The 14,950-nt window shown below is 41.0% G+C and overlaps 1 protein-coding gene across 1 annotated transcript; it reads right to left on the bottom strand.

The window, feature by feature from the left end:
* Positions 1–12,263: 12,263 nt before the first annotated feature.
* Positions 12,264–14,693, bottom strand: LOC143879370 (G-type lectin S-receptor-like serine/threonine-protein kinase LECRK2). Its single transcript, XM_077381723.1, has one exon. It carries the CDS (start codon positions 14,631–14,633, stop codon positions 12,312–12,314), a length of 2,322 nt encoding a protein of 773 aa, XP_077237838.1. The 5' UTR covers positions 14,634–14,693; the 3' UTR covers positions 12,264–12,311.
* Positions 14,694–14,950: the final 257 nt, after the last annotated feature.

Below are 14,950 nucleotides of genomic sequence, written 5' to 3'. Positions count from 1 at the left end.
TTCGGATTTTGAGAATTGTTTGTGTCCAAAACGGATTATTCGCAATCTTTGCCAAAATCCACGACAAACAGTGTGGGTCTAAAACTGATTATTGAACTCAAATTAATGTTTAATTTTGAGTACTTTGAACAATTTGCTTAATTTTGAGTCTAGTAAATCAGTTTTGGACTTACAATCGGTTCTCAAACCCAAAATTTGACCGTGTACATTCAAAGACCATACCTGTGCATTTGGATTTTCAACTTTGCATGATTTATGGACCAAATAAAGGGTCTCCTTCCATTTAGCCAAAGGTAAGCCCCATTAGTCACGGTATGACATCACAAGACCATGACCAGTGTGGGTCTAAAAACTCCAGACCATGATTCTAATTCCGTTTCTTAATTTTGTTTTCTTATTCTGGTTCTTACCTCTAGAATGTTGGATTTTTTATTAAAAAATCTAAGTTTCAAATATTCAATAATTGGGCTGAGGCTTTAAGGTGGCTTTTCATATTCCTTGGTACTCCAAAAGTCATGCACAAAAGCACAAAAGAGTAGGCCTTTCTTGGTGACTCTTTGTATTCCATTTATGGTGGCTCTTTGGTTTTCTCATTTTAGTTGAATGCCTTTAGTTCTCTCATTAAGGGTGATTCTATAAGAATGAAGAGACTCTTGGCTAGCTTCTAATAAGAGAAAAAAGAGAGAAGGAAAAGGTTCTATACCATTGTTGTAGTGTGTGAAAGGAAAGCCAACCAAGGGTGTGTCCCATATTTTTGGTGTGAGATTAAGATGTACACAAGAAGCCTCAAACTGTTTTTGTAGAGCCCGATTTGCTTAACTAGAGAGACTCGAAGCTTTGTCGTTAAAGTGTTTGGTAGGTGCACACCAACTCTTAGTTGTTGTTCCTGGAGACGGTTCGGTCGTCAAATCCTTGCACCGAACTAGGGCCGTATAACGTCTTAAGCGAAGCGTTCGAAGACGTACAGCAGCTCTACATATATTAAGGATAATCTATATTCGGTTTGATCTTTCCATCTTTATCTAAGATTATATTTTTGCAGTTGTTCATTTTATAGTTTTCCCCTATTTGCACCAACATAGAATTAGAATCATATTTCGTATAAAAATATAATTTTTTATTTTTTAAACATAATCGTGTTTGGCAACAATTTTAATTTTGTTTCTTGGTTTTATAATTCTAGTTAGTATTTTTTTACTTTTTTTTTGTTTTAAGATTTAAATAGCATCTTTTATGGTTTTAGAGTCGAATATTCTGATTCTGATCTTTACAAATACAATCATGCTTGGTAATATACATAAAAAATTATTTTTTTGTCATAATCGTGTTTGGCAACAATTTTAATTTTGTTTCTTGATTTTATAATTCTATTTAGCATTCTTTTACATTTTTTTTGTTTAAGCACGCTTTAAATGACATCTTTTATAGTTGTAGAGTCGAATGGAAGGGAAGGGTCTTCTTTGGTAGATCCATCTTGTTCTTGTTTAGTTCCCTTCATTTCGAAAGTTTCATTATGAGGGAGATCTAAGTGAGAAGGATAAGTTCCAAAAATCTACCATCTCATTAGACTCTTCATCCGAAGGAACGGATATTTCTTTCCCAAAAGACTAACGATCAATAAATGACATCTTGAGTTAAGATGCAATCCCATTCTCAAGAGCATGGAGGCTGGTGTTTTTCCTTTGCATGCAAAGGGAAACGATCCATTTCACAATCTAATTCACAACATTCAGAATACAAATGAGTTCTAACAATTACTTTCGAACGTATGGTTGGTAAGGCAATCTTTCTTACCTTAGTGCGATGTATATCAGTATACATGGTAATCGTTTGTTTGAAATCAAATTTCTTGATACTTCATTTAGGGCCCGTTTGGATACCCCTTGAATTTGGATTTGGAGGTGAATTTGGATTTCCAAAATTCATGGATTTGAAATCAAGAATTTTAAAATTCACAAATTTATAAATAATGCCGTTTGGATGACCACGTATAGATTTGGATTTCAAATCTAAATTTAAAAAAAATTTCGTTTGGATTCTCTTTGGATTTGAATTTGAAATCTAACAAAACCAAAAAGCCCTAAAATACTTGATATTGGGGCATTTCAGTCATTTTCCATGATCCAGGGGTATTCTAGTCATTTTACCCTATATGGGGGTGTATTTTGATTATTTTTTGTCATAAGGGTGTTTTAGTCATTTTCCATGACTCAGGGTATTTGGTCATTTTCACACGGTATAGGTGTATTCCGGTCATTTTGCATGACCCGGGGGTATTCTAGTCATTTTACCTTATATGGCGTATTTTTATCATTTTTATCTCATGAGGGTATTTTTAGTCATTTTAGTCATTTTTCACGAGCCATAGGTCATTTTTACTTGATATAGGGGTATTTTGATAATTTTCCATGATCTTGGGGTATTTTAGTCATTTTACCCTATATGAGGTTATTTTGATCATTTTTTTGGTCACAAGGGTATTTTAGTCATTTTGCACGACTCGGGGGTATTTTGTCATTTTTACCTGGTATAGGGGTATTTCTAGTCATTTTAACTAATATGACGTATTTTTATCATTTTTATCTCATGATGGTATATTTAGTCATTTTTTATGAGCTATGGGTATTTTTACTTGATCTAGGGGTATCTTAGTAATTTTCCATGATATTGGGGTATTCTAGTAATTTTACTCTGTATGAGGTTATTTTGATCATTTTTATGTCACAAGGGTATTTTAGTCATTTTGCACGACTCAAGGTTTTTTTGTCATTTTTACCTAGTATAGGGGTATTTCAGTCATTTTGCCTGACTCGGGGTTTTCTAGTCATTATACCTAATACGATGCATTTTGATCAGTTTTTAATGTCATGTGGGTACTTAAGTCATTTAACACTTTTTTGGTATATTTTGGTCATTTTAACATGAGGAATTTGTAAATCTTGTGGATTTCACTCAAATCCTAATTCATATGTTATAAAGGCAAACGCCAAATTTGGATTTAAAAATCCAAATTCACCTCCAAATCCAAATCCAAGGGGTATCCAAACGGGCCCTTACTTTGTCATTGATTACCTACTTGATAATGTTTTCTAGACTTTTGTTATCAATGATAAATCAAAATTTTCTTTGCAGAAATCCAAAATTTTCTTTGCAGAAATCAATTTGACAAATGATGTGAAACTTTTTAAAAAAAGCGTTCGCAATACCTATTAGATTCCTGTTGGCCATATATTATCTGGTAAAACTCTTCAAAGAGAACAAAATTCTGAAATAAATGCCATGAGGCTTATAATGATTTCTACAAGGAATCTATGAGGTTAGTGTTCAACCAAGAACCCCAACCCTGAAGAATTCTCTGAATAAAGGGTAAACATAGTTATGTTAGAATCAGTTTTATATTTTTCCTTTTGCTTATTATCATGAGAGGTTAGGTTTACTTTCGGTTATCAGCTAATGAAATCTAAGAAAGTATATCGCACCTGTGATATAAGTTCCTAGTTTTCTCATTAATAATTCTAGAACCCCATTCCTCATACCCCTTTCCGTTTAATACTAATCAAACAAAGACAGAAAATGACTAAGCGGAAGAACTGTCTGACGGAGGCATGCGATCGCAACCTGCAGGTTGCCATCGTATACTTCTTAAACTTTAAAGTGTTTTGGATCGCAAGTTGCAAACAGGCCGTCCCTCTCACTTTCGGCTTCTTTTTTTCCAGGACAAATGAATTCAAATTGAGATATTCCGACATAAATAAGGTTCACAATATAAAGACTAGTATTGGCTGGGCGGGGATGGTGCCTAACATCGTCTGATCCCAATAACTAGCGACAAACCCTGAAACACAAGTGTAGACTAGGTTTGCAGAGTCACAAGTGGGTCCCAGGCCCTCTCCTAGGTGACGACTCTAGTAATTTCCCATAAAACTAGGGTTTGCCTTGGTTTCGTAGAGGAAGAGAGAAACAATTTGCCCATTCACAGCCGTCGATCGAAGGATTTTCGTAATTATAATTGAGCCAAAAACTCCTAAAACGCCAAAAACAAAAAAGTGGAGCAGGAGGGGACACTCCCCCTATTATTCTATGTGAAATATTAGACACTCAATTTTTGAAACAAGTGATTTACATGAACACAAGATAATATCTTAAATAAACTAACGTAATACATAAATACAAGACAGTCTCTCAAAGGAACTATTGTAATAGATGCATATTGATAACAACAATTGTGTCTCTAATAATTAATATTGTCAGTGGCCGAATTTTATATGATAATAGAGAGTATTAATTACCAAATATGTGTTGTCCATCACACCATACACTAGCAACATGACACACATTTCGTCCAACTCTTTGGTTTGCTTTACCCCTCGCCCATGTTTATTGTGCACCATGTTTTTTTCAATGGTATATAGTGCAACATGTTTTATACATGTTTGTTTGGAAATAGGAAAATTGAGTTCCCTACGGGCACTAGTAGGTAGGAGTCTGCCCTTGGTGCATGTGCCACAGCCATGCAAGAGTGCATGACTATTGTGACCACCACAGCAGATTCCAATAAAGATATTGAAGAACGTTTATATGTTGCTGCTACATACAATATGTATTCACAGTATATACGTACATTTAATATGTACTTTTAACATCGTGAATCTTCACCTGAATATACTTTGATACATCAATATGTACTTTTAACATCGTTAATCTTCATCTGAATATACTTTGAACAAAGTATCCTAAAAAGGTACTCTCTTACATCTTATAATACAGGATTTTTGCATTAAGAAATAAGAGATTATAAATTACCATAGGAACAATATGTACTTTTACCCTATTTAACCCAGATCTGAACCCAAACCCTCTTTTCCCCAATCATCAAAACCTCAATCACCAGCAAACCCTTGATCCGATTCTACCTTCATCATCAAAACCTCCATCTCCTTTTCTCCACTTCAATCAGACCCTTTTTAACCCAGATCTGAACCCAAACCCTCTTTTCCCACCTCCGACAATTTCAGCAAGCATTCCTCGTCTCCGAGTTTCATCAATTCATCTCGGATCAAAGGCATCGGAAGGAGGTGGCTGTGAAGAAATTTTCTAGAGGGAACATAAAAGGGAAAGCTGATTTCTTGTCGGAGCTCACTATCATCAACCGTCTCCGGCATAAGAATCTCGTCCGAACGGTGAGAGCCAAATTTCTCTCGGAAACCTCCCAGGCCGTTCGAGATCTCGAGAGATTCAGATCTAAAAGCAGCTTTCTCTCTTCGCAGTCTGAAATATCCTCGATCTCGATCTTTGACAACAGATCTGTTGCTCGTTCGTAACAATTCGAGGCAAGATCGAATTTCTTCAGATCGTGCCACATCAAACCAATCCTGTAGAAGAACGAGGCTGATTTAAAGGCCGGGGATGGAATTCCGGCGACATTTCCAGCTAAAAAAAAAGTAGATCGGCTGAGATCTGACGGAGATTTGCCTGTTCTTCGTCGATCTTTGATCGGAGAGCTGCGGAGGTGAAACGGTGAGAAAATCTAGGGTTTCAGTGTTTCCTCCAAACCCCTCTCGTCTGGTCAGATTCTCTCTTACTCCTGGGCTATCTTGCTGTGGAGGAAAAAGGGGGGAGAAGAGAATGGTGTTTCCTTGGGCGAAGCAGAAGAATCGCAGGGAGAAGAGAATAGATAGAATAGGAAAGAAGAGAGTGGAACAGCTGAGGGGAGACTGGAAGTGCTGCAAGTGTGGGTTCCACAATTTCAAGAGAAGGGTTGAATGTTGGCAATGCGGGAAGATCTGGTCGTCGTATGACTGCAATGTCGATACGAGTCCGCCAAAACCAAAGACCAATGCATTGAATGCATCAAGTAGTGGGAGCATGGAAGGGATTGATAAGCCTGAGTCTGGCAGTAGGAAAACTCCTTTGAATATTGTCTTTGGCGAGCCGGACAAAGGAGCGGTTCTTCCATTGGTCTCTTTGAAAGGAACAGAACGTAGTTTGTGGGGCAAAATCGGGGAAGGATGGTCTGGCAATGTTCAGGCTTTGGAAGCTTGGTTGTTTGAAAGGAAAGTTGCAGAAGGGGCTGTTAAAGTTTACAAAATAGATGAAAGGGAAGTTATGATTGTTTTAAAGGCAGAATCTGCTCTTGAGAAATCGAAGATAGCCTGGTTTGCTGCTAGAAATTCGCCATTTGTTGAATTGAGCTCTTGGTCGAAGAAGTTTGAGAATCTGACAAGGGTGGAGTGGTGGTTCATTTCTGGAATTCCACCTCAAGCTTGGTGTGTGGAGAATTTCAGAAACATCGGGAAGAGGATTGGTAGTGTAATTGAGATGGATGATTCCTGCAAAGCTGCTAGAGGATATCAGTGGGCCAAAGTTCGGATTGCCACAAGCTCTGGTTGCCCAATCGTGGTGGCTTTTCCGGTAGGCATCGACGGAGCAACGATGTGGGTGAAATGCGAAATGGAGTCGGCGCGCAAAAAGGTGGATGGGGGGAAGACATATTCCAATCAATTCAGCTCGGATGATGACGAGGATGGGTTTGGTGCTGATGGATGTTCGGAAAACCAGTCTGGTAGTGGGGAGGAGCAGGTTAGCATGGATTGGGCTGGAAGGAATAGGGTGGTGCACGATAGCGGGGGGGCACATGATAGCAGGGGGCGCACGTTAGCGCAGAATTTGAAAATCAAATTTCTCAAATTTGTGGTGAGGAAAGAATGGAAGGGAGTGGGCGGGAGTTTCTGGAAGGTCAGACGTCTGGTGTTGACAGAGGTAGGGGGCTGACTTGATTGACGCTAGGTTGGTGGGCTTGCCAGATGATCATACAAGTGGGCATAGGTTGGTGGGCTTGCTAGATGATCAAATCAGTGGACATATTAATGGGCTTAGAAGACATTTGAACCTGCTGGTGGAGAATATTATTGGGCTGGTGGAGAACAACTCAGGGAGAGGTTGTGGGCCTGTTACACCTTTAAGACAAATGCCAATTGCTAGGAAACTTTGCAACATTGCAGATGGCCCGCCCTTGATTGACATGTCACCAGATCAAGGGATCATAAACTTTGGGGCAGATTTGCATGGTGTTGCTGGCAATGAAATTAGCCTGGAAGAATGGAGGGCTGATTCAAGAGCAGTGGATAGTGTCTATTCAAGTGACGTTGAATTAAGGAGAACATCGGTGAGGCGTAGGGAAGACTCTAACACTGATTTGAGGGGAGAGTGTGAGGAATACTCTCGGAGGATTATCCCTTCGGACTTGGTTTTCCGGAGAATTAATGATGGTTTGGGTAACTCAGAGCACTCTGTACAGTTCAGCCTGGACCGAGCGGGAGAGAAAAGCACCACAAGTGACGTTGAAGATCCTATCTTACCAGGTATTGGTGGGTTAATGAAGATATTTCAAGTCAATCAATCACAACTGGAATGCGATGGTTGTAGTCTTGGCTTCAACTCCCCCAAAGGTATCAACTCTTCGTTTTCATTTTGTGGCAATGAGGTGTCTTTTCCTTTTCCTAATATGTAGGGCACAGAAATGGGTTTCTATGTAGAGAACGAAATCAGTGAGTCTTTGGGTATGGATGTCCCAAACCATTCCTTGCTATCCTCTCCTATTCCTTCTTGTTATGGGCATCTTGATAAGAGGGCTTTGTTGGGCCGGGAAAATTCCAATAGTCCCAAGGAGATAGAGGGGGTTGAGGGGTCTGAGGGTAACATGGAGTTACTGGAGAGGGCAGTGGATAAGGTGATAGATGTTAGTGAGAAGGTGGGGTTAAGATACCTCGGACCATTACCGGAGTTTCGTGGTATGATTTGGTCAATTGAATTAAGGGATATGGTTGGGGGAGAGGTTAACGAGTCTCACAGGAGTGAATCTTCGAAGAAGTCACTCCGAGAGTTGGCTAGATTGAAATCGGGTGTTAACTATGGGGATAAGAAGAGTGAGGGAGGTAAGAAGAGTTCTCCATTGAGTAGTGTCAAGTCAGGGAGAAAGGGGAGAAAGTACGTGAAAATTGTTTCCTTATGAAGACGTTATCATGGAATGTAAATGGATTGGGTTCTTTGGTGAAGAGAGCTCAAGTGAAGGAAATGGTTAAACGATGTAAACCGAGTCTTGTATGTCTACAAGAAACCAAATTAGAGGTTATTGATAAGGTTACTGTTCAGAGTATTGGTCTCACAGGTCAGTGGAGCTTTTCTTTTGTGGGTTCAATTGGCCTTTCTGGGGGGATTTTGGTTGCTTGGGAGGAGTCTTATTGGAATGTGGTCGAGGAATGGAAAGGTAGGTTCTCCTTGTCTGTTGTTCTAGAAAGAGTGGAAGACTCGGTGAGAGTTGTTTTCTCTGGGGTCTATGGGCCTTCTCAAAGGGTGGAGAAAAGGTTGTTATGGGGGGAGTTAGATGGGATTAGAGCGCGATGGTCCCATCCTTGGTGTTTAGGTGGAGACTTTAATGAAATTAGATTTGCGTGTGAAAGGGTGGCTTGCACGAGGTCTAATAGAAATATGGTCTTATTCGCTGATTTCATTTCTAAGCATGAGTTAATCGATCTTCCGTTATCTGGGGCTCGGTTCACGTGGAATAGAGGGGAGAGTCGTAGTAGGATTGACCGCTTCCTTGTATGTCCGCTGTGGATGTGCTTGACTCCTGAGGTGATACAAAAATCCCTGGTTCATTCGGTTTCAGATCACTGTCCTATTCTTCTGGATCCGAGGTTAGAATCTTGGGGCCCCCCACCTTTTCGATTTGAGATTGCATGGCTCCAGGATCCAAATATGGAAGAAAGGATGGGAAAATGGTGGGCCTCTGAAAATTTTGAGGGGCCTGCAGACGTTAGAATAGGGAGAAAATTGAGATTTGTTAAGAAGATGTTGAAGGAATGGATTAAGGAGAAAAGAGGGGCTGACTCTTGCAGAAAGAATTGGTTGGAAAGTAGGATTATAGCTCTAGGAGATTTAGAGGAAGAGGGATTGGGAAACATTGTTTCTAGGGAGGAATTGGGGCGTTTTCGAGAAGAACATAAAAGTATTCTTCTAAATGAAGAGATATCCTGGAGGCAAAAGTCGAGGGTTAAGTGGCTGAAGGAAGGTGATAAAAATACAGCTTACTTTCATGCTATGGCTAGTGCTAGAAGAAGGGGTAATAGGATTGTCTCATTGATGGTGGACGGGGCGGTGGTTTCCGGAAAGGAAGATATTTCGAGTGCTATATTGAGCTTTTATAATGCCTTATATACATCAGATGGTATATTGAAGCCTATTCCGGAGGGGGTGGATTTTAATCATTTAGAATGTGATCAGAGTAGGAAATTGGAGGATCGGTTTGAGGTCGACGAGATTGAGAGGGCTGTTTTCTCTTTGAGTAGAGATAAGGCTCCCGGGCCAGATGGCTTTTGTTTGGCATTTTTCCAATCTTGTTGGGAATATGTCAAGGGTGACCTAGTGGTGTTTTTTCATGAGTTCCATCAAGGTATGGAGTTGGATAGAGGTTCGGGGGCTACTTTCATTTCTCTAATTCCTAAGGTGGAAGGTGCTAGTAGGATATCAGAGTTTAGACCTATCAGTCTTGTGGGATGCCTTTATAAGGTTTTGGCTAAAGTTTTAGCGGATCGCTTAAAAAGGGTACTTCCATCAATCATATCGGATTATCAATGTGCTTTCGTAGAAAAAAGACAAATTTTAGATTGCTCCTTGATTGCAAATGAGGCTATTGACTCATATCGCAAACTTCGTAAGCAAGGCATCTTGTGTAAGTTGGACATGGAGAAAGCTTATGATAGAGTGGATTGGGGATGTCTGGATTACTCTCTTCAGCGTATGGGATTCGGATGTCTATGGCGTTCGTGGATGAAGAGTTGTGTGTCATCTGCTTGGTTTTCTATTCTCATTAATGGATCTCCAAAGGGTTTCTTCAAGTCGTCTAGAGGGCTTAGACAAGGGGATCCTTTATCCCCTTTCTTGTTTATCATTGTGGCAGAAATCCTTAGTAGGTTACTGGCGAAGGGAAGCAACCTTGATCTTTTTAGAGGATTCAGGATCGGCTTGGAGGAGGTGGAGGTCTCCCACTTGCAGTTTGCTGATGATACATTATTATTTTGTGAGCCGGAGATTGGGCAAGTGAGAAACTTAAAAGCCATTTTGAGATGCTATGAGCTCATTTCAGGCCAAAAATCTAATTTCCACAAGTCTAAAATTTTTGCTTTGAATATTCCTGAGGAGAGGGCTCTGGAAATTGCTGTGATTCTGGGATGTCAGCTGGACGCGTTTCCTTCCTCATATTTGGGCCTTCCGTTAGGGGTTGGTAGACCGAATAAAGATCTGTGGGTTCCTATAGTTGAGAGGATCGAGAGAAGATTAGGTTCATGGAAAAGGAATCTTGTTTCTCGTGGTGGTAGGCTTGTGCTGGTTAAGGCGGTATTGTCCAATATACCTATATACTTCATGTCTTTATTTAAATGCCCTGTTAGTCTCTCCCTTAGGATTGAACAGATCCAGAGGAGATTTTTGTGGGGTGGGAATGAGGATAAGAGAGGAATTGCTTTGGTCAAATGGGAGGAGGTTTGTGTCCCCATTAAGTTGGGTGGTTTGGGTATCAGGAGAATTAGAGATTTTAATCATGCACTCTTGGGTAAATGGTTATGGAGATTTGGGGATGAGCATGATCGTTGGTGGGTCAAGGTCATTAGAAGTAAGTATGGATGTGATATGGGGAGATGGGAATCCTTGGACTTGTTTGAAAAAAAAGGGTTGTCGGTTTGGAGAGACATTCTAAAAATCTCTTCTCTTTTCAAGTCAAAGGTTAGATTTAGAGTGTATAGGGGTGATAGAATATCTTTCTGGCAGGATGTGTGGTGTGGGGATGTGTCCTTTAAGTGTCGTTTTCCGAGATTATTCAATATGGCTTCAAATAGGGAGGCTTTTGTTAGCGATTGCTTTGAGTGGAATGATGGTGTTCTTGTGTGGAACCCTGGGTTTAGAAGATCATTTTTTGAGTGGGAGGTGGAATTGATCTCTAGCCTGCGGGCCCTTCTTGAGGGTTGTTACATTAAAAGGAATGGGGAGGATAAAAGGCTTTGGATTGAGGAACCTTCTGGGACTTTCTCGGTTAAATCTTTCTATAAAAGTATTATGCCCATTTCTAACCCTTCATGTTCGGCAAAGGTATGGAAATTTCATTGCCCACCTAGAGTTTCTATCTTTGGTTGGGCGGTTTGTCGTGATAGAATACAAACTATTAATTTTCTGAGAAACCGTGGTATGTGGCTTATTGATCATTGCCCACTATGTCTGCATGATGGGGAATCTGTGGATCACTTGTTTATGCATTGTTCGTTCACTAGGCTCATATGGCAATTCATCTTCATGAGATTTGGGATTTGTTGGGTTTTTCCAAAATCTATTCCGTCACTATTGCACCAATGGGGAGGGGTTCCTTGGAAGGAAAAAGGAAAAACCTTGTGGAATTTTTGTTTACTTGCTACGTGGTGGTCTATATGGAAGGAGAGGAACTCTAGAGTCTTTGAGGGGAAAGCCATGAATCCTCATTGGATTTACTTGAAGATCATCACCTTGGTTATATCTTGGGTGAGATGCCTCCCATCCTTTCGGTTTGTATCGGCTTTTGATCTTTGGGAAGGTTGGCGGGAGGTGTGCTTTAGTGTTGAGCGCAAAGATCTTATTTTGCATAGGTGGAAGCCCCCTGCTCAAAACATGTATAAGGTTAATTTCGATGGTGCGAGTTCCGGCAATCCGGGTCCGGCAGGAGTGGGAGGGGTTTGTCACAATGATAAGGGGGATGTTATGTGGGCATACTACGGCTCTATTGGTGTGTCTGATTCCTCGGATGCGGAAGTAAGGGCAGCACATTTTGGCATTTTGAATATTGATAGAAGGTTGATGGATCAAACCATTGTTGAGGGAGATTCGTTAAATGTGATTCGTTGGTTGAAAGGTGGGGTGGCTCCTCCGTGGAGATTTCTTTCCATTTTTGATGAGATTGAGGACTTAACTGCGGGGTCCGCTATCGGCTTTCAACATGTTAGAAGATCGGCAAATGATAAGGCGGATGCGCTAGCTAAGCGTGGTGTCTCCGGTGGTTCTATTCTGTGGTTCGACCACCTTCCTCCCTGAAAGGGGTTTTCTCTGTATTTTGTTTTTTCTTTGTTCCTGTTTCTTTCTTGCTTCCTATTGTAGATATGGGTGATCCATCTCGGCCTCCTAAATTTGCTATATATTATTATTGCCATTTCAAAAAAAAAATGCTATTTATGATCAAAGCAATATGATATAAGAGATTATAAATTTATGGAGCACCCCAACTGTAATTGTACTTACACAGAAGCAGCTGGAGCAGGAGGGATTGGTACATCCAAAATCCCTTCCAGCATCAAAATCACAGTTTTCATAGAAGGGCGAAGATGGGGTTCGTTTTGAATACACCATAATCCCACCTTCACCAGTCTCTCCAACGATGCCTTCTCCACCACTTCACCACCCAAGAGCTTGCCCAACTCTCTACCCACAAAGCAGTTATACACCCAATCAGACAAAAAAATCTCATCATCTGGAACATTAAAATCCATGTTCTTCCTACAACAAACAATCTCCAACAACACAATCCCAAAGCTGTAGACATCCGCCACGACTGATATAGGTGTGTTTTTGTGCCATTCCGGAGCCAAGTAACCCCTCGTCCCTCTTATTTGGGTAAAGGTTCTCGTTTGGTTTGGCATTAACAGCTTTGCCAGCCCAAAATCCGATATCTTTGCAGTCCATAAATCATCCATGAGTATGTTTTGAGGCTTTATATCGCAGTGAATGATATGGGGCTCGCACTCTTCATGTAGATAGAGAATCCCTCTTGCCACATCCATTGCAATTCTCACCCTTTCATTCCAATCTGGGGGTCCCCCTTGGTCCTTGAAGATGAGATTTGCAAGTGAGCCATTGCCCATGTATTCATAAACCAGAAGCCGATTCGAGCCTTCGTCGCAAAAGCCAAGCAATCGGACCAAGTTCCTATGATGGGTTCTTCCAATTGCTCTAGTCTCTGCTCGAAACTCTCGTTCCCCTTCTTCAATCAGTTTTTCTAGTCTCTTTACAGCGATGACTCTGCTACCGTCGGATAAGGAGCCTTTATAAACTGTTCCAAAAGCGCCTCTCCCCAATTCTTCCTTGAAGCCATCTGTTGCTTTTAGTAGCTCGTTGTATGAGAAGAATCGCAGAGCAATCTCCTCTGCCAAGCTAACCTTTGTGTACCTCTGTACTCGGTGTTTATAAATAAGGAAAGCAGAGACTAAAAAGACAGTTAGGGAGAACATGGAGAGAACTATACTTATGATTAAAATCTCCATTCGCATGCCTTTTTTGTTATCATAATTCCCCATCCGAGTCGCATTTGGGAAAGGATCGATCCGTCTCGGAATCATACTTCTTTCAGTGGCGACTTTGACGAAAGTTGTTGTGGACGATTCATCTCTTCTTCCATATAGAAGTGGGAGCCTCAATTTCATGCATATATTCCCTCTGAATATTGCAGCCTCGCATTCACAGTCTATTAGACACTCGTTGCTACAATTTTCTTCACTATTGGACATTACAACATAGTAGGGAATTTCTTTCAAAGTGAAATTCTTCAGAGACTGAATTGTGTATGCTGTGTTACACCCTTGGATACTAAAGTTCCTCTGGCAACCCAGGAACTTTTGAATTGGGTCAGTGAAATTGAAACCAGGTAGACAAAGGCAATTGGGTTGAGTATGTATAAAAGTGCAGTAGCTATTAAACCCACAAACACCATTGACTAAACATTGGTTTTCAGGGGCAGACCAATTTATCAACATATAGGAGCTACCATTCCCCCGGAAAATGTGAGAATACAACCGGAAATTCCCGTTGGAGTCGAGTGTTGCACGGTAAACAACACTTGTTCCATTACTAGAACTGGTGCCATTCCCCAGACTCAATATATTCACATCACTAGAATTAGCCAGGTATAATAGGCCAAGGTTGTTGAGAATGAGTTTTTTACCGGGTTCTGTACCCGGAGTTGTAGAAACCCAATAAGCATCTGTAACACTCAAAGAAGAGTATAACACGAGATTGCCATCGCTTTGCATATGGAGGCGAAACCGTCCGGTCTTGTGGTCGGTATCCGAGAAGCTAGAAAACAACTGATTATCAGATAACAGACGCTGACCACCTAAAATGGTATCGGTCGGAGAACTAAAGCTCTCCCAGATGATTGTGGAACTAGAATTGTAGAGAACAAAGTTGCCGGAATCTAGCAATGAGGCCGAGGAAGCAGATTGAACTGCACCAGTGATGTTTTTGTCTGCGCCACCTGGGTTTTTGAGAAGAAGCCAACCATCGCGAGTCAAGAGCAATGTAGCATTCTCAGAAACAGGTGGGTCGTCTCGGTTCGCCGTCCACACCACAGTCTTGTTTGGGTCAGCCTCCAACCATATTCCAACTGCAAAGCCGTTGCCTTGTTTGTAGAATCCAAAGGCAAAAAGGTTTGAAGGTGAGAGCCATGAAGTGGGTTTCCTCGTGGGGAAGAGAGATGAGCCTAAGGTTAGGTTGGTTTGCAATGGTTGAGCTATTGCCAAAGGAGTTGCAGACAGAAAGAACAAAAGGAGAGAGATGGATGCCATTAGGTTACTGTGTGGGGGAGGGAGAGAGAGAGAGAGAGAGAGCCCTTTGTGTATTTTAATGTCTGCGGTCCCTTATATTGCCAGTGGGATTGCTCATTTTCCAGGAAAGGAGTGCGAGTATCATTTCCATGTTCTCTCTTTTTGTTTTCAAGGTCGCTAGTCTTTTAGCGCATTTGACGGGGAACAAAAAACGCGTTTGACGGGGAGTATCAATGGCGACCTCTCCCTAAAGTCTTAAAAATAAAGGCCCACATTCCTTCTTTTCCATATCAAACTTGCGGAAAATGGTACATTAGCTCCTTCTTTTTCCTTGGGAA

This window comes from Tasmannia lanceolata, unplaced genomic scaffold (genome assembly GCF_043159265.1).
Source record: "Tasmannia lanceolata isolate RefF3 unplaced genomic scaffold, GAP_Taslan_0.1 ptg000006l, whole genome shotgun sequence".
In the NCBI taxonomy this organism is placed as follows: Eukaryota; Viridiplantae; Streptophyta; class Magnoliopsida; order Canellales; family Winteraceae; genus Tasmannia; species Tasmannia lanceolata.
Note: the sequence above shows the minus strand (reverse complement) of the source record. Positions and strands in the feature narration are given on the sequence as shown.

Bases quoted from the DNA above. Each gene is read 5' to 3' on its own strand.
- LOC143879370 (XM_077381723.1), bottom strand. From the start codon at position 14,633: ATGGCATCCATCTCTCTCCTTTTGTTCTTTCTGTCTGCAACTCCTTTG.